The 24778-nt window shown below is 40.8% G+C and overlaps 1 protein-coding gene across 1 annotated transcript in view; it reads right to left on the bottom strand.

The window, feature by feature from the left end:
- ed (hemicentin protein echinoid) overlaps positions 1-24778 on the bottom strand; it is a 107169-nt gene that overhangs the window by 31585 nt on the left and 50806 nt on the right. Inside the window, exons 2-4 of the mRNA XM_070209455.1 lie at positions 18195-18402; positions 13658-13918; positions 13357-13553 (exon numbers count right to left, since the gene is read on the bottom strand). Of these exons, the coding sequence (XP_070065556.1) occupies positions 13357-13553; positions 13658-13918; positions 18195-18402 (666 nt within the window). The remainder of the gene's footprint in view (positions 1-13356; positions 13554-13657; positions 13919-18194; positions 18403-24778) is intronic.

The following is a 24778-nucleotide window of genomic DNA, read 5'->3' as shown; positions in this document are numbered from 1 at the left end:
TTGAAAAGATTTCTACCCCATCACCTTGTTACATTTTAACAGCAGCTGTCTAATTTTAGTTGCTTAAAGCTCTGTACACAGGCCGACACCAGACAGCTGATTGGTTAGTTTGTGTGTCAGAGTCAGAGTCAGAGTCGGGCCTGTCACTGCACAGATACTTGAATTTAACCTAACCGGAAATGAATCTCAGGTGAGCTGAGAGACGAACACTCTCGAGCGGGTAGCAGGGGGCGGCCAGAGCCAACACCTTGACAAGCTGTTTATCAAAGATTTCTCAACCGCTCAAATGTATACAGCTATCAAATAGAAGAAATAGTTCAAACTGTTGAGAAATCATTAAGCATCGTCGTTCAACACAAGTATTTAAGAAACTGTTAAAGTGTACAAAGTTCATTTCAATATGCAAAGAATATTCTCTGAATATTTAAGATGCATTTTCTTTTTACGTATTTTAAGCTACACTTAAAAACCTTTGCAATTTAGCATAGTGTCCGCTTGAAGCTATTTCTGTGCAAGAAATTTATTTATATTTTTCCACAATAATTTTTTCGACAAACGTTTATTCTTAAAATGTTTACTATCAAGTTTTCACTCAATTTTCACCCAAAGTGCTGCATTTGTGTCTTGCTATTTGCTTATTCATGTATCGTTAGTCTAAGTAACTTATTTAAGATACATAATTAGAAGCATTTTCTTTTACCTGTCAACATTTGCAACGTTGGGTCTAATGAATTTGCAAGCAGCTCTCATAATTTTGGGCATGGAAACTTTTTAAATTCCAGCAAACTATCTAATTTTGCAACTTTTCTAATGGAAATTGTGCCTTTTTGCAGTTTTTCAACTTTTGTTTTTTCAAGTGTATTTGAAAAATACAAAATTCATCAAATATTTCCATTTCTAGTTACGGTTACCATTTTTGGTTTGACGACAGAGCAAACGAGTTGTTGCTTCTGTTGCTGCTGCTGCATAACTCTAGGCACTTGCAACCATTCCGAACAACATTATGATGTTAAAGATGATCAACATCATGAACTTGTAGTCATCAGCATCAGCATCAGCATCAGCATCAAGCGTCATGTGTGGCTGCCAGAGGGCAACAATAAAAACACATCGCAGGTTGGCCCGTTGGCTGCTGTTTTTGTTATGGCAGCAACAGCAGCAGCAGCAACAACAACAGCAACAGCGGCCGCCCCCAGCAGCACTCAAGTTAAAGCCGCGATGGTCTAACCCCACCCAATCCACCCCTCGTCGTAGCCCCAAGCGGCGTCAGCTGCTGCTTTATAGTCACTCGCTCGCTCAATGTTATTGTTGTTGTTGTTGTTGTTATAGTTGTAGCTGTAGTTGCTGCTGTTGCTATTTGTTGCTGCAAGTCAAGTAGAAGCTGCTGCAAATGTAAACAATGCAAACGACGGCAGAGGCAGCAGCAGCAGCAGCAGCAACAACAATAAGCAAAAGCCGCTCGCCAGCAGGCGAAATGTAAATACAATTTTTTTTAAATTAACTGCCAGCCACGTGGCATACACACACCTCCAAACGCTCCCCCATCTGCCCTCCACCCACACTCGATTGCCACTGCAGCTGCAGGAAATGTATCTACATATGTAACGTGCAATATTCAAGATTGTTGTTCATATTGCTGCCAGGGCCGAATTGTTGTTGCTGTTGCTGCTGCTGTTTGGTTGGCATTTTAGCTTTTGTAACTTGTTCCATTTGTTCTGCACTTTTGCCGTAGTTTTCACTGCACTCGCATTCGCATTCACAGTATTCTTTTTGGCTTTTCCAAGAGAGAAAACTCTACAGCTGCTGCTGCTGCTACTGCCGCATCCTCGTCAATAGTTTTGCGCTGCCCTGCTGCAAGTTGCTTGCCCCGCTGCCGTTCGCCAGGTTCGTTCTGCCACATTTGCCGCCTTTTTATTTGCTCTCCTCTGAGCAGCACTCGCATGAGTTGAGGACTATAGTGGCTCTATAGTCGTTATATAGCCAGTACTTATGTGCAATGTAAGCGAATGCGAAATGCGAATACCAACGCGAACAACTGCCGGCTGCTGCTGCTGCTGTCAATTGGCATACACTAGCGGAAGGAATAGACATCATAGCTATCTAATATGATTGAACATAATGCAATATTGGTTTAGCAGAGGCAAGCATATGGGTACTGCAAGTAATGCTATAAGTGCAGATCGGTTAAAAAACTCAAGAATGTATAAAGGAAGTTTAACAATGATCTCTAAGCATTTCGTTTTCTTGCCAAACTATGTATTGATCCAGACTTGGGCTAAACTATCAAAGCCAGCTTCAACAACCAACTTATGTGAACTATGATAAAACTCGCGTTATTTGTTGCTTGACTCACAGAATGTTAACTTTAAGTTCCCATCTACTCTCAACTCAATCAAATATTTATTTTATATTCATTCACTGAAAGAGCATTGCAAGTTCGTTAAGCATTGCGTTAAAATAAATATCATTTTATGCGCTTTTCTATTGGTTTTGCTGTTGTATCTGTGCAGCAAGCAGCTGAAAGGGGGTATGCTATGGCATGCTCGGTTGTTGGGAGCTTGAGTTCATATAGTCCGTGCAACATGTGTGCTGTAAAACTTTATAACGCCAAAAACGCAGCAAGAGGAGTGTTTTTTTTACCCTCGCCCCAATCTAAGCCCCCGCGCGCTGCTGTTTATGCAGCTCCCTTTACAGGCATAATAAATTTATATGTAGACGCTGATATGCTGTAAATATTTTTCCAGTTGCCGCCCGCTGGCCAACAACAACAGCAGCAACAATGCCCAGGAATGTGCAAATATATATTTTACTATATTTCATATTATTTTTCCTATTTTTTTCCCATTCCCCAGCATAAAATTGCTGCGCTGAAAAGCGTAACCTGCGGGCAGAGTTTGGCTTGGTGCAAACATTTTTGATATTTGTGCAAATAAATAGTTGAAAATAAGTTTTATATGCACACAAGTTTTAATTAGCCGGCAATTGCGAGGGCCAACAAGTTCGAATGCAATTATAACTATGCAATTAACAGCATTGGAAGTGCAAAAAACAAATAAATATAAACCAAATATTATAAATATTAAATGGAAAATGATTTGCATGAAATTTACAAAATGCATTTAATAGTGCAACATAAACTGAGGTGACGGCTAGGCAAGAGCTTTAGTTAAATGACAGTTGCATATATACACAGCCATACATATATATAGATTGGGATAGAAAAGTGAAATCAAAGAAAAGCGCATTCAATTGCTGGCATAAAGTTTGCTATTGAAAAAAAAAAAAAAGAACCAACAGAATATCCATTGAAAACAAACAATAACAAGCGTTAAATTGAACAACACAACAACAATTCAACTTGAATAAATATAAACAAAAAAATACACGTAATCGCACTTGCTGCAGACTTAATAAAGAAACGAATTTGTTCCGAGTTTTTCCCCATTTATCAACTGTTTACACATTTTTACACTTTTGTGCGTACTTCTCTTTGTTGATTGAACTTATTAGAAGTTTATTTGAAATACCATATTCTGGCTGGGCAAACACACTACGCAAATTATTCGCATTGATCGTGTGTGACGACACCATGAATGGATTATCCTAGGCGCCTTTGATTGAATATTAAATATATGCTAACAAAAGCCTAGCAAAATGAGATTTGTAAAAGTTATCAAAGTTATGCAGCAGAAAGTTTTCAATTTGATTGCTGACGATTTATGGTAAACAGGAAAGTAAACTGACGATTGTTAGCATACAAATGTTTGGAACTCGTTTAAAGAAAATTTAACAATTGAGAAGGAAACTCAAATTTATAAAAGCATCAAACTGAAACCGTATAAACGATTTTTTGTATAGAAAACTGCGCGCTTTTTATGTTTATATTGACATTTTCAGGATTTCTTGGAACTGAATTCTAAAAACAAAGTTTTGCCTAGTTCCAAGTTTCTATGGAACTCATTAACAATAAACAGAAACGAGAATAAGAACTTATTGTTTTAAAGCCTTGCACAACATTTGCTGTTTAATTTCATATTTATAGAATATTTTTTGAATGAATTTTAGTATGTTACTCATATTGAAATATCCTATAAAACCTAGGAGCGAACAATATTCACGAAATTTGAGCCCCAGTTCAACATTTCGTCCAATTTGCAAAATCGTGTATATAGTGAAGAACTGCTGACAGGGTGGGGGCAGGGCACGCAGGGCCAGCAGTTGCAGCTCAGGGGAGGGTCACGCGCGTTTGCGGTCACTCTTTGGGCGCCTCTCAAGTTGCACGAATGCGCCAGCTGATTTGTTGCACGCACCGCAGCAGCAGCTCGTCGACGCGTTGCGTTTCATTAGGCGCAGAGTCCACACAAATTGGCGAGTGAATATGAAATAAGAAAAGAGCTATTGAAATTCAAAAAGCGCCACAAGCTCTGAAATATGCCGTTGCAACGCGCGTGCTAAATGTATGTATATGTACATATGTATGTAGGTATTTGTGGCATGTGTGTTTCTGTCGAGTCAAATGTGGCAGCAAATTTCTGTAAATAAGGAATTTTTGTGCGGCTTGCGCAAATTTGTGCAGATTGCACAAATTGCATTGCGCTCAACATTGGGGCATATGTACATATATTTGGAACAGTCTAAACACATAGAAACTCCCTCCCATACCCCCTCCCTCTAACACGCCAGCCAACTCCGCGCACTCCCTCTCAGGCGGGCGCTAAAATCAAACAAATGCGCAAAATTAGCATTTTGACATTTCAATTTTGAATATTATTGACATGTTTATGCGGTGGCGCGGCCATGGGCTGCCCAGAAATGTGAGAGGGGAGAGGTCTGTATATAAGAGGGGCGTTATGGGTTTTGGCCTACTCCGATATGTTTGTGCAATTTGTAGCGCTTTTATTGATTTACAAAATTTACTTTAATTAGCAGTTGATATGTGATGCGACGACGGCACAGCTCCGATATGGATATGGACGTGTGTGTGTTTGTGTGAGTGTGTGTGTGTGGCGAGTGGGCGTGGCAGCAACCAGGTTTACTTAGTCAATTGAAGCAATGCAACAGCATTGTTGTTGAGCCAAGGCAACGCGTGCTGATGTTTACCCTATTGACATCATCATCAGCAACAACAACAAGTACAACAACAACGCCAACATCATGATGAAGCTCAATCCTCATCATCTCTGTCAATAACAATAGAGCTAAAATGTTGGCCGTGACTAACAATGCAAAGTTTATCATAGGTTGCCTGCATATATTTATGCCTGTGAGTGTGTGTGGGTGTGCGTGTATTTTTGTGCATATGTGTGTGTGACACTGACACATCGAATATGGGGTTAGCTACTGCAAGCTGCTTTTACCTCTATATTCATTCTTTAGAATACAGTCAACACTGGAGAAATGGGCACTTAATCATCAGAAATTACTTTGAAAATTAATTACATTTTACTCAAAACTACTCAATATAAGCTTTAAAATTTCTTGCTTTATCAACTTCTTAGCTTATATAGAGTTACTTTCAATATAATTGCTTCATTAGCTTGTTACTATTTAGTCTCTTCCTTTTTCTCCTTAACTACATTAAGTAGCACTAATATTGACTTATAGCACAGCTTTACTTATTATTTATTGGCATTTGTGATTGCAACTTCTTAAATGACTCAATTTCAATTGTCACCTTGCTGGAAAACTTTGCTATTCTTTAATTTATTCCATCTTTAATCTAATAAATGCTTTTATTTCAGTATCAGTCCAATTATTAGCTGCTCCCTCCTTTCTCTTAAAGTTTCCTCTTCCTTTCACAACCTTTTCTACATTCCTCTAGAACAATTAGGTGCTGTGTTCATGTTATATGATAACTTCCGCAACTTTTATTAGCTTATTCTCTCTTTCCTTGTATATTACCTCCACCCAAATGTATTTCATTTAATTTGTTGTGTGCTCCTAAAATAGCCTTGACCCTTTGCAATTTGATTCCTTGCGGCGTCAATCAAGCAAAGTCCTGTTGTCGCACCTGCTCACCGCCTCTTTCCATTAACCGAACCAAACCGACCTGACCAGTTAATATCGAAATTAAAGCCGCCCTCAAGGCTGCATTTCGGAAATTCGCTAATGTATATAATTATTGTATTTCAATTAATTTGCTTAACATAATAGGTGAGAGAGAACAGAGAGCTCGGTGTGGTGTGTGGCTGAATGCTGCGTAACTGTTATCGACATATTCATTTGGGCACGCCCTCTGCCCACTGCCCACTGCCCTCTGCTGACTGGATGAATGGCTAATGACGAATGTCCTGGGCAACATGCGAACCGCAATTCGACCCAAGCTGACCTCAGCACGCAAGACGTCTGCCAAAATGCCTAAGCCTGGGGGCGTGTCTTGGGTTCCTTTTGCTACATTTTCTTCCAATTCGGATTTTACATGCGGATGCCAAAGTTAAACCTTTAGAATGTGACAGCCTGTGAATGCCGCAGCCATACCAACACGCCCCACTAATATGCTCAGGCCTCGGGGCCAATGCACGATTATGCGTACGGGGTGGCGGGGGTCTTGAAAAAGCATCCTTTTGTTTCAGTCCCGGGATTTGAACTTGGGGAGCGTCTGCTGGCGCTGCTCGGTTTCAGCTCACATAATGTGGCCAAACATGTAGCCAAACAATAAATGAAAATTGTGTGCAATTGTCGTGCCTTCAACCGTGCCACTGGGCAACAAACCCTATAACAAATTCCCAGCCCCAAGTCCCCAACCACAAGCCCCGAAAGCCCCACCCCCTTCCCACCACGCAAAGTACTTTCTATGCTCTTACAGTCAAAGTTGTTGTCATTGTTGGTTGACGCTCATTTTGTGTCTGTCTGTTGCTTGGGTAGTAGTATACGTTTTCTGATACCCTGCACATATGACTACGTAAATATATCAGATATTATTCATTGGGGAATTATTTCTCCCTGCCTGTTAAATGTTTGTACTGTAAATCAAACTTTTCGAATACTTAAGAAACTATCAATTGCTATGAGACAGAGTACAGGGTAACTTTCAGTAATATAAACAGAATAGTTCGTAAAATATGATGTTAGCGTCACAAAATAGTTGGCTCAATTTTTGATTTTTGAAATTGTTTGTGCTAAATTTTGGCGCAGGCGACATTTGCTTGCGACTTGAATATATTTTATTCGAAAAATTTGAGTTTTTTATGTTCACACATATTTCGATTCTTAGGAATAATATGAAGAAAAAAACATTGCTCAATTTTTCTATTTAGCATGCCCCAGTGAACACCCTTTAAAAGTTGCTGATTTTTGTCTAAACATTTTTTTCTTTTTGTACCAGTTCCATTATTAGTTCCTCGCGTGTCTCGTTATCCTTTTTATTTGAGGTTTGCTTAATGTCAAGTAAATAGCAAGAAACGCACACACACAAACACATTGAGTGAGAGGACAGTCATGCTTAGATGGGCATTGACACTGGGGTTAGGGATATTCCGTTCATTGTTTCATTTTTGTCAAGCCACAATGACTGAGGCTAGCTGCTGCGTGTGGGTAAGTTTGCTGGCTTGTTCAGTTGCCACACACACCAGCATACACAGCCGCACACACACTCACACTGGCCCGGACTCATTTCATGGCTTGTTGCCGACTATTTTGCCGTATTATTGGCGTTAAGTTGCCTGTTACCTATGAACCCGGCTACTCCGGCGGAGTTGCGGCTGCTGCTGCTCCATCTGGCCGCTGGCTCTTATCTGGTCGCATTATCATCATCATCTTCAATTTAATGCGTGGCAGACGACGAGGACACTCGACAATTTTTGCTGTTGGTTGTTTACTTTTTGTTGTTGTCGTTTTTGTTCTTTTTGTCTTCCTGCTGCAGCGCTTTGTTTTTGTGGCTAGGTCCTGTCCCAGTCACTTCCTGCTGCCATTTGCCAGTTGGTGCTTCTATTCTGCTGGCGCTGCTGCTTCTTTTTTTCCTTGTACTCTATGTAATGCCACTTTATATGCCGCAGTTGATGCCTTTAGAGGCTTTTGTGTTTACGCCATGTTAAGCTCTGGAATCCCTAATGCCAAAGGACATCGCCAGCCACTCTGGGCCTCCACCACCTCGCCCCTAACTCGCTGTCACCCTGTCTATTGGCACATGTGTATTGGCATTTGCTTCGTTGATTTTCCACAACATGCTGTGCCTATTTGCCTAGTTGGTCTGTCTCCTACTCCCCCCCTCCCGCTCCCGCTCTCGCTCACGCCGCGCTGCTCAGCCTGGTGTTAAGGTTCAAACATGGCGCAAGGTCGTTTCAACCAACCGAAGCGGGCAACATTTACATTTACATTTCCATCTCCCGCTCTACAGCTTCAGTTCCATTTCCATCTCTATCCGGAACGTGCCCGGGCTGCCTTTTTATGCATGATCTCATCGCTGACTGGCAGCAGAGGGCTGCGCGGCGGGTCAACAGAGCGTTCGACATTTCTCCTAGCCCCACTACCCCCTCTCCATCTTTTGCAGGTTTTTGGTCTTCCCTCTTATCCCACTGTAAATGCTTTTGGGCTCTTTTGAGGCAGGCCAGACAAAAGTTAATTGCCTGACATTAAACTATGAAAATGATAGGCGCCAGGACACAAAACATGTCCTCCGGGAGCGAACACGAACGCATTGTCAATATTTTCCCATGTGTCTGACTGTAAAATTTTTGCTAAGCTCCGCGCGACTTTAAGCACCTTCAAATTCTCGCCAAACAAAAAAATACAAAAACATTTGACAGCAACAACAACAACAACATTCAGTGGCAGGGTTGTCGGCTTAGAATCAAATCTAAAGTCATACAGGCAACCCTCTTTCTCTACGACTGGCCCAATCCTCGCCAGCAGCTGTCTGTTGCTTGCCCGCTTTGCAGCGCTTGAAGGTGGTTTAAGGTGCGCCCAGGTGAGATCCGATTAGGCTCATCAGCAGCGTGCGCGAGGGCAGGACAATAAATTAGCGTTTCTCAGCTTAAGCCTGGAGCAAATGCGCACTGGGTAAATTCTAATGCCAGCGGGCAGGCACGTAAACACCCTAAACTCTGAATCCAGTTAATGTATTTTTTCCTTCCACTCGAGGCTAAATCGAAATAAACGTGGTCGACCAGGGATTGGCCTGTTGGCAATTGCAGATTTAGTCTGATTGAAGATATACTTTTGAGCACCTAGCTGAGCTCTAAACGATTCAAATCAAGCTTAATTTGTGAAAAAAAAAATATAATAATAAAGTCTATGCTATTAGAGCCAAGCAGCGCGTGCGACGTTTACGAATGCCGCAGAAAAGAGAAATCACAAATTTGTATGCTACTCATGTTGAACTAGAAAAAGTGATGGCTGGACAGCGAGTGAAATAAAATATGTTAGCCCTGCTTTAGCTTTTGTACTCTATCACAGCCAGCCAATTTAATATATTATAATGATATATCTATTCTTATCAATAGTCGATTCTTATCTTCTGTTTTTCCTACCATCTGACTGTAAATTTTTTCATTTTTATTCTATATTTTATAAGAAATTCGGCAGGTAGAGTACTGAAATACAAACCTATTGAAATTGTTACTCCAATTAAAACATTCGACAAACACACCCTCGGCTACGCATATACCCGCACTAAATACCCTTTAAAGTTTCAATTTTTCGCGACGTTTTGTCATTTTGTGGTTATTAGCAGCGACTACTTAAGATTTGCCACGGTCTCCTGCAATTTATTGCCCGCAATTTGGGCAATTTGACTTATTGCAAGCGATTAGACAAGAAGTTGGTGAAAGGCGTGTTGCCAGACTGTGTAAAGAGGGGCTGACGGAGTTGCCAGAGTTGATGTAGGTAATGTCTCGGGCAACTAACTAATTTGTTTGTGTCAATTGGAGCAGGCCTAAGTGAATTTTTACTGTTGAACGTAAATCAGAAAATGCCTACTGTTAAACGAAGCAAAATAAGGTAAAATGGCAAAATGGGTAAATTGGAAAATCGAAAAACATTTCCTGTTGAAACTAGCAATTAAATTGTTTTTGATTTAATTTGCTAGGCAAATGCTGAAAATGCTGTTGACTAAGCAAACACAACAGCAGAGGCTAGCTACGAAAGGATGCTCCTGGATGAATTGAACAGAAGGAGCCGCAGGCTGTGCGTGTGTGTGTGTTGCTTTTGGCCCGCAGCACACAGAAACCGCAAATGCTAGACATCCTGCTGCCTGTGGGCAAGGACTTTTGCTTTTGATCAGCTTCCCGAGGCTTGCTTAAAAACGCATTACGCTGCACGTCCCTTAAACTTAGGTGGCAGTTGACCGCAAGTGGAAAATCATAGCCCACATATCGGACATTGGTTGGACATTGCCCCACATCACCTCCCCTCTTCTTTCACTGCCTGTGCCACGCCTCTGTTTGCTGTAATTACTTGTGGCACCTCTGCGGTTTGCCTTTGTCAGCATCTTTTTGGGTAACGGTGGCAGCCTTGAGTATTTTTCTTTTTTGGCTATAGGCAGTTGAATTTATATGGGCCAATCGGCCCTGCAGCCCTGCAGCCGAACAAAATACCCTTAAATGCCAATTAATAAACATTAGAATTACAAATCGTTGCGTTTACTTTGCGGTTGGCGCTTATTGCAAAATATTTCTAATTAAACATTGTGTTGAACAATCTAAACATAACAAATAACAACAACAACAACAACAAACAATATAAAATATAATGCGGCTTATAAATGCAAATTAGCTGTCGGGCATTGGTGGGCGTGGCATGTGGTTGGGCGTTTGTGTTTTAATTAAACCGCAGTCGCATCATTTTAAAATGCGCCCATTGCATATGTTCATGTATTTATTCACATATACTCATACAACACTCATATAAACACTCATATAAACACTCATATGCTTCAATTAGCTCAATCAGTGTGCGGGCGTGTGCGGTGTAAGCAAGGGGGCGACATATGGCTGGCGACAGTCAGTGTGGGCGTGGTCCAGTTCTCAAAAAGAGTTATGCACGTAACGGCGGCTAATTAGCGACATTTATGCGACAGGTCAGACAGTTGCCTGTTGTTGCCTGTTGTTGTTGTTGCCTTCGTTGTGTTTTATATGGCATTGCGCATACGACACGTGGGAGCTGGCCGTTGAAGATTGCGTGTCGGCGTTTTAGCTATGCATAAACCCATTTAAAGTTCTACAACTACAACTTGTTTTAAGATATTAATTGGTTTATAAAACGAGCGCAGCCATAAAAAAGAGAGACATTAAAACTTGGGCTGTTAACAAACGGTGACGTGACCAAAGTGCAAGTTGAACAAGTATTGAAAAGTTCCTAAAGCCAGTGCTGCAAATTGTACAACAGAGATAACATAGTAAAACCATGCGAATTCTTTTGGCACACTCTAAATAATATGCCAAATGTGAACAACTTTGAATCATAGCAAATCATACAGTTCCCAGAGTAACAGATGGCTGTAAATTGTATTTTATGAACAGGCGAAGTAAAGAAGCATTTACCACGTCTGACATATAGGCTTCCGTAATCCTCAAAAAGCTCATCTCCCCTGTACACTTTCTCAAAACAAATTGAGTTTTTACTCAGTACACAGTCCCTGAATGGTTAATCAATGCTTCGTCGTTCCGCCCAAAATGCATGCAAATGCAATTAGCCCACAGACTGCGCTACAGCAGAGAGACGGAGAGGAAGGGAGAGAAGGAGAAAGGTACCACCCCACGCACGCACCTGCAGTGGCACATTGGACGATAGCTTTAAGCATGGCCAACCGGCTAATTACTGTGTGCGATGTTCTTGTGGTTTTGTATTTGAATTAATTACACATTTGATGGTTGACCTCAGATGTGTTGTCCTCGTTGCTGCTGCTGCTGCTGCTGGCTGCGATTGTCGTGGCAGTATTTTAGGTTTTTGGCTTTTATTTGGCTTTTGATTAGCTCTAATAGCGTCATGGGCGTAGTGTCCTGGCTAATGCAACGTTTAGCTGCCACTTGTTGCAACAACAACAACAACGAAAACTTTGTTGGCCACACATAAATTTCTATTCTAATTACTTGTGTTCGCAGTCAGCAGGTCAACAACGTCAGCTTCGGTTAATTAATGTTGGCTTTACAACAATTTTTACACTTGAAGAAAAACAGAAAATCAGGCATATTTTACTCGAATTAAATACAAACGACGTACAAACAAGGTAAAAATTTCTTAAGCTGAGAATGAACTTCTTAAAAAAAGAACTAGTTATTTATTTATAATAATAATAAAGAAAATGTATATTAAAGCTGAACACGAGCCTTCATTTCGAGAACTTTTTGAAGCTCGATATGTTTTACTTGCTTCAAGTACGTTTCGCGATTCAATTTAGGCATTTTAACTTTTGTTTTAAGTATTTATGAAACAAAAATAAATGTGCCTCAAATTTAAGGCAATCAGAGTCTGAATTGTAGCCCGTTCATACTAGTCTTTGGAAAAGAGTTTTTCTCTAAGTGTACATATACATTTGATTACATATGCAACATATCTAAATGTATATACATTAGCCCGTGTTGTTGTTGCTGTTTAGGGACTCATCTAAATGGCTGCGGCTGCTGCTGTTCTCCGACAGTTTTAACAACGTTTTAACAAATGTGTCAGCATTTGTCGAGTAGCTCGTTGCAGCCATAACAAATGAGTAGTCAGTGGGAGTTGTGGTGGGCGAGTCGCTAAATGAGGAGCAAGGCGGGAGGGGGCGGGGCAGGGCATGACTGCAATGTCAGTGGTCATGTCTGGTGGTCACTTCATTATGCAGCTATTTATTTAGTTGTTGCCCATTGTAATCGCCGAGCAATGCTAATTAGACGTTCCCCAACGTTGGCCACAGAGGTCAACTGATGTGACACGCCCCCAGCCAACATTCAGGCAGCTGCCACTTCCACTCAAAAGACAAACTGCAATACTGTAATGAAAAGCGCAGCAAGGGCAGGGGTTTACCCGGGCGGCAGTTTGCAAGTTAACAATTAGCTGCGTTTGCTATATTTAGCCGCAATTGCAAGCCGAGTTCAAGTTAGTTGAAATAATGTCAAAGGCATTTGTCAGCATAACAGATCATAGTTTTTAATCAGAGCAAATGAGAATGGGCTAGCTCGGGAAGGAAATACAACAAATGTAATTTATTTGGTAATGAGATAGCTAGATAGCTTCATTAAAGAAAGTTTTAATTTTTCTTTAGACTCAACATATCGAATACTTTAGGTTTTAAGTCTTAGCAAAGGCTTCTCAAGTATTTTATATTATCGAATATTATTATATTCCCAGTATTATTATGCACAAGTTTGGTCTGCCACTGATTTAGCCCCATTTAGAAGTTGGATATAGGTTATATGCAGATAGAATTAAATCGGTACTCACAGTTAACATTCAATGTGGTTGTGGCCTCCAGGCGTTTACCCTCGTTCATGGCACGATTGCGCACCACACACTTGTACTTGGCGCCATCGTCTTCGCGACGTGGTGTAATCGAGAGCGTGGCATTGGTGGGTTGATCCTTGGTGCCACCGCGCAGCACAGTGGCGGGCAGCGGCGAGTTCGAGCCCTCGCGGTACCAGCTGAACATGTGAAAGAAGCAGAGAAATATAGATTCAGCAGTTGGTCCGAGTTGTTATATATGTATAAGCATATATAGCTTATGTAGATAGTCCCCGAGACTTACGTTATGGTAGGATCCGGTGAGCCGCCAATGCTGCTGCAGGTCAGTTCCATGGGTTTGTCCTCGGTAGCAACGGCAATGCTGCCGGGCGATATGACGGGCGGATGTGGGGCCGTTAGGACGGTGAGATTATGAAATTCCTGATGCACATCGGCACCGGTGCCTTTGGCCTTGATGCGGCACTCGAAGCGTCCATTGTCCCGATTATAGGAGACATTCTTGATCTGCAGATCATAAATACCTCGCTCCGGTTGAAAGTCGAGTCTGCAATTGGTACAGAAAATTAAAGAAAATTAATTAAAAATATTTATATACACACACATTTTATAAGTATTTTCTTTCCGGATATCAAACGGTAATTCTATTTGAAAATTCAATTTATGTTATTTAAAAACTTCACTGGGTGCACACACCTCGCCCGTGTCGGCCCCCCTTTAGGAGCCCCAACACTAATTGTGCTAATATTGAGTTTTTTGTTGATGTCCTGCTGCGGGTCCTGACTGCTGCCGACTGCTGCCGTACGGGCCCGCAGGTGGTTCAACTTTAAACGATTCGCAATATAAATAAATAGCAAATGTTAATATTTGACCTGGGGCTGCCAATGGCAGGAGCAAGAGGCAAGGGGCATAAAGCGGGGCGTGTGACAGCAACATAAATAAAATCAACGTTCAATAAATGTTTGCATATATTCCTAGACGATGACTTCGATGGACGATAACGATGACAACGGTGAAAAATTGGAAGGTTTGGCAACTGCGGAGGGTTGCCAGACGTTAGCAACCGATTGGTAAACAAAATGTCAACATTTCTGCAGTTGTTATTGTTGTTGCTGCTGTTGTCGTTGGGCTTGAAGTGTTTCCTTTCTGTTGCCAATTTAACTGCCAAGGCAGAAATTTAAGTCCACATTTTAATTGTAAATTTTGCAACTTTTCTTATTCCTAATTGAATTTCTATATTTGCTAAATGCTTGGGAAAAACAAATTTCCCCATTGCCGGATAATCAAGAGAAAATCAATCAATTTCCCAAAAGTTGTCTCAATTTTTAGCTGCTTCAATTTGTTCTAGTTGCCAAATGTATTTATTCTTAAGAAATCCATTTAAGTTCAACAGCTTGGAGTATTATGATGCGATAAACACAATTGGGACGCATACGACTGTGAGGTGTATGGAATATGTACCAGAGTGGATGACAAGAAACAGAGTTTGTCTTGACATGGGAAGATTTTCAGTTGTGAAATTGCTTAAAGCAAAATTAACCATAAAAATGTTTAGCATGTATTAATATTAAATATTAATTCAATTTTTGTTATTATTTTAAGCTAGAGTTTCTTCTTTAATTTTGAATTTTATAAACATTTTCATTATTCCTTTTCCTCTGTAGTTTATATGTATATGTGTTAACATTCAATTTTACTCAATCATGTCTTTCCGCTAGTGTATTTAGTCTTCGGCTAGCTTATGATTTTTACTTCGAACTGTTCTTCAATTTTATATTCGTCTCTTATTTTATTTTATATATATTTTGGCAATTTTTCACAATTTACTCCCCAGCACGCTGATTATTTCGTTGGTTGTCCAGGACAACTACTGAAAATTGATACGCAGCTGAGGAGCTGCCACCGTCCACTTGGCTGGTCAATGGATCGATGGCTGCGACGCAGCGATTGCACAGCAGTTTATTAAATTGGCAAACAACATGCTGACCCCTCCGGAGCCCCCCTTCCCCATGGCGAACTATGAACTTCATTTGACAAGCACAGCTCAAAGGCAGCGAAGTGGTGTTTGCCAAGTGCCAAGGCGTGACTGGACATTGAGGACACTTGATAGCAGCTCGACACATCTCATTTGGCGTCTAGACGCATTTTATGGCTTTAATTGACAATTCACTCAGCAACACAGCAGCCGCTCCGCACTACCCCTTACTCGTACTGCGTCCCACGCTAATTGCTGTAAGCCGCAAAAACACGCGTCAGCGGAAAAAGAATTTAATTTGTTAGACGAACGCGTTTACCGTACAGTGAAACCACAGCAGAGCGTGGATGGCAACTTGGCCAAAAAACTGACAGAAAAAAATATACAAGGAAAAAACCTCCAAATGGAGAATACGCAAGACAAAAAAAAACTTAAATAACAATGTTGACCCACAAAAAAAAAAAAAATAATAAAGGGAAAAAATTATTGTAGCCAGGCAAATTGACTCAATTCTCTACAGGCTCTAGCCCGTACGTCCTTCGTCTAGTTGAATCTATTTTTTCAATTTTTTTTTTTTTTGTATTATTATTTTTCTATTTGCCGCGGCGTCTCCAGCGGCCGCCATAGCTGCTCATTTGCAGCCTGAGCTTGGGGACAGGACAGCGGGCCAACAGGATACAAAAGTAAAAGGAAAAAAAATGGTGCAAATTATAAAAATTGCTGGCAAAGCGCAGTTCTCCACTCATCGCCGGCCTCTTGGGGAAAAACGCGAATCTTTCGTAGAATGCAGCAAGCGTTCGCTTAAAGTATTTAAAAAAAAAAAAAAAAGGCGCGCGTGTCGCACGTCCTTGAGCGCCAAAAGCTCCTGCGGGATTTGTAGTATAGCCCCTGTATTATTATTTTCATTTTTTTTTCCCCGCAATAACCGCCCTATTCTCCTGGCCCACGGCAGGCGGCGAGCTGTTGCTGCAATTTTTAGTGTGCCATTGCCGGAGGCGTATTCTGTCTGCTATTCGGTTCGTTGTGCTCGGAATTCGAATTCGTTTAGCAGATTCCAATGCAGATTCTCTTCATCTATATCTATATATATATATATATATATATATATTCTGGACGTCTATCCGTTTGGAGCTAAACGTTAAACGGCCATTGCCGCAGCCAATTATTCGGCAATGGGACATTCCGGTACATGTTTTGGTTTCGGCTTTCAACTCAATTTCAATGTGTGTGTTGTCTACATTTTTGATTGTGCACCAAAAGCGATATTCCAGCAAGTGGAAACGACTGCATTTCGATATATACATATATATATATATATAGTGGTATTTATATTTGCATTCTACTTTAAAGTGCCACCCACACTTGATTCAATAGAAATGATTGAAGTTTTAAGCAAATTGTTGGCGTTTTTACGGAGATTTGTTGCGATTTGCTAGAATCACCAATTGGCAGCATGACTTGCATTCCGAAATGGTCGGCCAAAAATTTGTGTCTGCGTCTGGCTCGTTAAATGAAATGTTTAACGATATATTAGCTTCAGGCTCCCTGAGCTGCTATGCTCTGCTCTCCAGTTTCTCTGCGCTGCCTGTGGGTCTTTATTTTGTTATGCCATTTTGGGGTTTCGTTGAACACAGAAATCGCAGCGGCCTTTTTGGCTAGCTGCGAAATTTGCAGTAATTTCACTTTTGCAGCGACAGATACACAGATATGGATACGGATACAGATACATTTAACAGATACAGATACAATTGCCGGAATATAGAGGTATATGGGGAATGCCTTGGTGAGGACGCGGTTTGTATTATGTTTGGTTGTTCTTATTGTTGCTGCTGCTGCTTGTTAGCTTTCGGCACAAATTGCAGTAAAAATGTATTTTACAATTTGCCTGGGAACTGGGCCTCGACCCAGCGAGTGCTACGTTAGCATTGCTTGCGCTTTTTTTTATGTTTTGGATTTCTATTTGCTGTTTTGTTGATTTGCTTTTATTGTGCGAGTGTATACACACACATACACACACTCACACACATATATAGCTGGCAAAATGTCCGACAGCGCTGCCTGCTGTTGGGCATTTCATTTGGCAGGCAAACGCGATGCATTTTGTGGCCTCGACTGGGCACTTAAAATTTATGCGTTGCCACATAAAGAAGGCAAAAGAAGCGGCAACAGCGGAAGCAGGAGAAAAACAGAAAACGAGTCAAACCAAGCGATACATTAAAAACAGGCCGAGTGCGCAACGAGAGCCGGAAGCGGAAGTCGAGGCACGAAGCAAATAAAAATACAATTGCAAAATGGCGCGAACGAGCGGACGAGCAGGCGCGCGGGTAATGAAAATGAAACATAAACAGACACGTGTGAGTGAGTGGATGTGCGAGTGTGTGGATGTGCGTGTGTGTGTACCTCATAACTGTGCGAATGTTTAACACGCGTCGGCATTGACATTAAGGATTAAGGATATGGCCAGAACTGTTTGCTGGCCAACTGAGCCGCTGTTGCGACCCGTTTAAATAGCCAAGAACTTGATTTTAATTAAGTTCCCAGACACTGAGTCACATGCATAAATCGCATTACATATATGTAATTATATATATATATATATATGTTTCAGTGTGTGTGTGTGTGTGTGTGCGACATTTAATTAACTTAACAAATGGCAAGGGCTGACATAACAGGATAACTGCAAACAGCAAGAGGAACAGGAACTGGCACAGCAATTTCCACAGATTTTCATTGCTGCAGTTAACTACGGGCCCGACGCACATCATCGTTTTATGAGCGAGTGTGAGTGGCTGTGGGTGTGTGTGGGTGTGTGTGTGTGTGTGTGGTTGTTAGAGCGGGTTTTACTTACCTATAGCCGGAACTCAACTGCACTTCACCAATGGCTACGTTGTCAAATTGCGCCGGATTCGATATCGAACGCGTCCAAAAGAATGAGAAATCGTTTGCCTCATATTTCTCGGTGAAGCGACACTTCAACACGAGATCCGCGTTCTCGCGGGTGTCGATGGACTCATCGGCCAGGACCAGACAGCAGCCGCTCAACGTTGTCAATAGGACTGCAAAAAAGAGAAATATATAGAAAATATAATTAAAATGTTGGCTTAAAAAGTTGACTTGCTAAATTGTAAATGGGCAGCAAAAGAGAGCAACAACTAAAATAATATTCCCAACTTTGCTAAAAGTGCAAAATTAAAATAAACTACATCTTTTACATTTAAAAGTAATTAACAGTTAAACAAGATCGATTTTAATGGATGCATTTTATATATTTATAAGTTTCCTTTTATCAAAATATTTTCTTCATGTAGCTCGAGCATTTCCTTTTAATTTCATTATTTTATAATATTTTTTTATTTAATAAAATTATTTTTCTGTATAATTCAATATAAATTATTTTATTAAATTTATATTTTTTGATGACCTCAAAACTACAAAAACTTGTCAATAAACTTTTGATAAATACCCCTAAATATGCATTGTACAGTATTTTAAACTTTTTTCATAAAACGCTCCCTTTTTTCTGTCATTTTTGTATGCATATTTGAAACAAATTTTTTTTTTTTTTTTTTGATGTGCGCCACAAGAGATTGACAACTTTTCAATTTTGTCGAACATAAGAAGCTTTCCTTCTGCCCCCACATACTCCCCCTGGCCCATTTTCAAGCTGTTATTACCGGCGAGTTTCAGAACCACAATATTTATTTAATTTTTAATAAACCATTATAGGTAAGCCTCAAACGCAGTCGCTCAACTTGTCAATGCCGTCAAGGTAAAGTACAACAACAGCAAGAAAATAAATAAAAAATAAGTAAAAGAAAATAAAATAAACAATTTTCGGTGCAACTTTCTTTTATATGATGACGACTAAGCTCCGCCAGCCAAGTCTCTGTCCTTCACATTAAAACAACAAAAAAAAAAAAGAAGGGAAAGGAAAATAAGAAATCAAACGACAAAGTTCTCAAGTCCTGAGCTCTCGCTACATAGGTGCGTGCGTGGCCCCGTTTCGGCCTTCGTTTCAGGCATTACTTTTACTTTGCTGCGTAAATTTCGAGTTGAATTTATGGCCGCTTTATATTTGGCATCAAATATGCATGAGCCAGCGTTTAAGCCAGTTCCAGTACCAATTTCAAGTAGCGGCGGGCAATAAATTTGTGCATTTGCTGCCGACTGTCGCCGGCATGTGCTAAATTTAAAGATTGTTTCAATTGGGTGGCAAACTGGCAGCCGGGCAGGCAGCTAGTCAGGCTGGCGGGCGAGCGGGCGATCTGGCAACTCTAGCACGCGCTGTTCGCGTGTCGAGTGTATCTGCGGGCTTGCATTCACATTAGGGCCAATAATCGTTAAAATCCGCAAAAGTTATGCGAGACACAGCCATGAAAATCGCATTAAAATTAATTTGACAGTCGTCTGGCAGCGTCTTAGCCAATTGTATCTAAGTAACATGCCGCCAAGGTGGCAACTCTCTCGCCGTATATCTGGCTGGACGCATCAGTTCTCATTTTTTGGCGCTACGAATTTATGTCAAAAGTTTGGTGTGCCACATAAAATTGTGCGCTCTGCCATCTTTTTTCTTCCTTTTTTTTCTACCCATTCATTTATTTTTACCATTGCCATTAAAGTTACTTTTTGGCGTTGGCCTCGTTGAGATTCGCTGCCGCTGCCGCTGCCTTCGCCGTTGTTCCTTTCACATCGTCTGTCAACGCATTTTGTCTGCTCATTTCGCTTGACTGCCTGCTGCACTGCCCTCTTAGTCCTTTAGTCTTCCATTTCGCAGTTGCGTTTCTAATTAAAACTTTCAAGTCGACAGCGGCGTCCAGGCGTCCATTCGTTTGCACTTAGGCAAATTGCCAGAATTACAACGACAAACGAATTGTTGGCGCTCAGCAAGTGCACTCGTTGCTGGACGATGCTCACTACTCTTTGTCTATCATTCGCATTATTGACATTCGCTGCGTGAAAATAGTTACATTTCTCTCGTTACACAGTTCTGCCACTGGCTGTTTTACAAAGTCACTTATTAAAAATTACTTCATCTTGTTGCTTACTGCTCGTTGTTTGGTACTCGTTACTAGCTGCTTACCACTCGACACTCAAAACTCGTTCGTTAACCACTCGTTGCCTTGCATTCGCTCTCCTGCTTTGCACTCGTTGCGTTCTCTGTTACTTTGTAATCGCTGCTAAATACTTGTTCATTATTACTCGTTCCGTAACTCGCTGTTCCCAACTCGTTGCTTATACTTCACGGCTTTCTACTCGCTGCTCTGTACACACTGACTCAGCTCTAATTTGTTCACTGAGCTGGTCATACGCATCACTCGCTAGTCTGTACGCTAGCTAATCCACGCTCGTTGTTATATATGTCCATAGCCTACGCATTTTATTGCTCATCTGACTGATTACGTATACGCCACGTGTATACGCACACAAATATTTACGCAAAAAAATAATAGGACCAAACACAATTCTGTTTGCACATAAATTTCGCGGCTGACTGCAGTTTGGCATGTAAATATTGACATATGCAAAAATATAAGTAAATTTCCCGAATGCTATCAATTTCACATTAATTGACATGTACATATAAAGCGAAACACAATGCCAGCCCAGTCCTGCCGACCAGCCAAGCAGCCTGCCAGTTTGCGTTGTTGTGAATGACAGATCTCCCGAGGCGTAAAGAAGCCTAGGGTGGATGGTTTGTTGTATGAGGACGAGAAGTGGAACGTTTGGCCTGTCATTAAAAATTCACGAAAAGTCGTCGGGCGCCAGTTAAGTGCAGTTAACGAGCTGGCAAACGGTAAAAAGGCACTTGCAGCTAATTAAATTATCATTATACAAAATGAAGTCGAAGAAAAATTTCTTATAATTGCTGACGGGGAAATTAAAAATAATAAAATACCGAGAGGCGCGCAGGCAAAAGATGGCGACCAAATGGCTGCGCAGGATACGCAAATGAAAAATTCAATTTCCGGTGCAAATTTGCAAAATTCTTATAACAGAAAGCACAATATAAAAAAAAATTATAAGGAAAGGATATGCCCTTTGTATCCGCATTAAGCTTCCTTTTTTTTTTTTTTTGAGTTTTCCAAGGCATTTCTTTAGAGGAATACGCAGGAATGTGAATTATGAATAACAAGTAGAAGTTCTTAAAGCTGTCATGCAGAAATCAATTTAAGTACTGCAAAAAGCTGACGAGCCAGCCAAGGGAACTCCACAAAGGACACAGAAAGAATGTTGCCAATTACCTAAATAGAATAGAATATATAAATCAAGAACTTAATAAAGTTGTCTAGATTGTTTTCTATGAATACTAGAGCTCACTGAGGATCCTTAGAATCAATCAACTTTTGTGACAGACAATTTTTTGTAATGCTTTCTAAATTAAAAAGGCTATTTTAAGTTGCCTGCTTTTATTGTGCTGTCCAGTATTTGACGTGGCACAGCCAGATTTTCAGACATATTCTTTACAAACATTTATTTATAAACCCACGAAATTCGTAGTATACTTTTAGGCGTTTACGTAGTAAACATAAAAACTTGCGTAGAAGTCATTTTGATACTTTGCTGAACATGCATTAAGATTTTGTTTTACAGTTTGAGAAGTTTTTTAAGCTAAATAGCCTTTTTGTAACCTTGTAGAGGATATTGCAATATAATTTATTAAAAATTGTTACCATGGGAGCTGATATAGCCAATATGTAAATATTCCTAGTTTGTGTATACGAAACGAAAATCTATCTAGCTAATATAATCTACAAGGAATGCTATATATTTATATTCATATTATTCAACTGGAAGCCATCAATCTAAATGTGATAGGTAGACATCAAAAGCTCAATCGCTAGCTCAATAGCAGCTTTAAAAATGGTATAATTAAAAAAATTTTTGACAAAAATCGCTTCATTTCGCAATGAATGCATTGTCTCTACTACGAGTATGCAGTTGGCATGAACATTTACAAAAACTTTTGGCTTAACTCTCAAAGTCGGTCAACAGTGGCCAAAACAAATGGGGTCTGCCTAAGATCAGTCTACAGTCTAAATTGTCAAGTCTAGAGTCTTCCTTTCACACGTCTGCTTTTGTTGGCATAGTTTGACACTGCTCAAACGCAATTATTACGTGAGAATTATATTAAAATGGAAACAATAGAAGAAGGCGGGCGAACAGGCCATTGCGGTGCGGTGGGGCAAGCTGGCTAACCAAATTGCAGCTGCCAAAATTGCCAGCAGCAGCTGAAAGTGGGCGTCTCGTGCTGCGCCGGCTGCAGTGTGTGTGTGGCTGCCTCCTGGCAAAAAAGAGCAGAAGGCAACACGACACGAGGCGAGCAAGGCGAGCTGAGCAGAGCTTGTAGCTGGAGGCCCACACGCGCATACAAATACACACAGACACACACACACGCTGGCACAACAACAGGCACACACACACACATACACACAGGCGGCACTGAGTGAGTCGAGTGAATTTGCTCTTGTTAATTGCATGTTCTGCATATCACTTATAAATGCACCCATACACTTGCTGTGTGGCAACACTTTACACTTACAAGTTTATACACACACCCCACACACACACACACGCACGCCTACATGCACACCCACACACAAACTTTGGTAAAAGTTTTGCCATAATTGGATTTTCAAAGTTAATTACCAGCATTGAATTTGGCCGTAAAACGTAAGAACACACCAAACAGTGATTGTGTGCATGTGTGTGTATGCGTGCATGTGTGTGTGCCTTGTATGTTTGAGCTGCGCTCGATTACAATGTAATTTGGCATAGATTTTTGCCTTTTAATGGCCCCCAGGCTCATGCATTGTCTTTGATCTAAGAGAAAATAAACCCAATCACTGGGCGGCTACAAAATTTGAATGCCAGGATGGACGCCTGTCTGTCTATGTGGTACATGCAACATTATCCTTGAAGAAAGCAGCCGCCACACACGACACACAATATACAAAAGCCAAATGGGATTATGTCTTATTATTATTTAGCCAGCGGCAACAAATCTCTCTTCGACTTGGGCAATGCACCAAAAACTTTGCCAATTCAAATCACTGCTTAGAGTGAGTCTGAGTGTGTGTGTGGATGTGTGTGTGTGTGTGTGTGTGTGTGCGTGTGTATGTTTGTATGTTTGGGGTGTCTTTAATGTCTTTGTATATGTATGCAGCTGCCTTTTGGCCAGGCATAAAGAGAGTCAAGTCCTGGCGAAGCGAGTCGATAAAAACTGCACTGCAATGGCGCGCACATAAAATGCAACATAATTTTCTTATGACTAAGGTATGTGTGTGGGTGGGTGTGTGTATGTGTGTAGGTGTGTATCTCTGTGTGGGTGTAACAATGAATGTTATCTGTTTAAGCTGCGCCCGTTTATCCTGGCAGCAGTCGCAGTCACAGACCCAAGGAGCTGTCTGCCGAGGCAGCAAAAGTCAACGAAACGGAAGAAGATTGCAATTTAAAGGCCACGGCAAATGCGGGGGAAACAAGCAGCAGCAGGGTAGTTTTAGGGTGCAGCAAACGTGTTTTTTTGTTCTGTGTGCGAGTGTCTGCAGCAGCAGTAGAAACAGCAGCAGCAGCAGCAGCAGCAAAAATATTGATGGCCATGTTGTAAGTTCGCTTTGGCAAAGTAAAAGCCAAGAAGAAGCTGTGCAACTGGCAAAAGGTGCGACCAACTTCAAGTGTGGGAGACAGCATAAGCAGAAGGGGGGTAAGAGAAAGAAAGAGTAAGTAGTCGGGGCGGGAACAAAACTGACAACGTTTAAACGAAGATGCATTTTAACCCATTAGGCGACAGACGTCAAGCAAGATATAGTCAGGAATTTCTTCCCTTCTTAACTGTCCAAGGGAAAATGTTTATTTATAAATGTGAGGCATATTTATTTATTTAAATTTCTTATAATAACCCTTACAAATTAAAAAGTACTTAAGTTAACTCAGCTGCTGTTAATTTGCAAGTGAAAAGGGTTTAAAGAATTTCCTGAAATTGTATGAACAATTTTATATTCGATTTGCCAGTAGAAGAAAATAAAGGTAGAAAAAAAAATACGAAAGGGAGAACAAGATTTATAAAGCTCCTAGAATACTCGTAGAAAAAGTAAGAAATAAAGCCATGAAGAGATATGTAGAAGGGACATGGAACTTTAGAGAGAGAGAGAGAGAGAAATAACAAGCGGCATATAGAAAAGGGGAGAGACAGACAGATGATCACAGTCAGAGAGTAAGATAGAGAGAGAGAGAGAGAGAGAGAGAGAGAGAGAGAGAGAGAGAGAGAGAGAGAGAGAGGGAGAGAAAGAGAAGAAGGTATATATAACTTCCAGAAAGATATAGGAAATGAGAAATATATGCATACAATATTAACAACAACTTTCAGAGAGATATCTCGAGATTTCCGGAAAGGTGTAAGGCAAAAAGTAAACGTAAAAAATTTGTAACAAAAAT

This window comes from Drosophila virilis, chromosome 4 (genome assembly GCF_030788295.1).
Source record: "Drosophila virilis strain 15010-1051.87 chromosome 4, Dvir_AGI_RSII-ME, whole genome shotgun sequence".
NCBI classification, from domain to species: domain Eukaryota; kingdom Metazoa; phylum Arthropoda; class Insecta; order Diptera; family Drosophilidae; genus Drosophila; species Drosophila virilis.
This window is presented reverse-complemented; position numbering and strand designations above follow the sequence as displayed.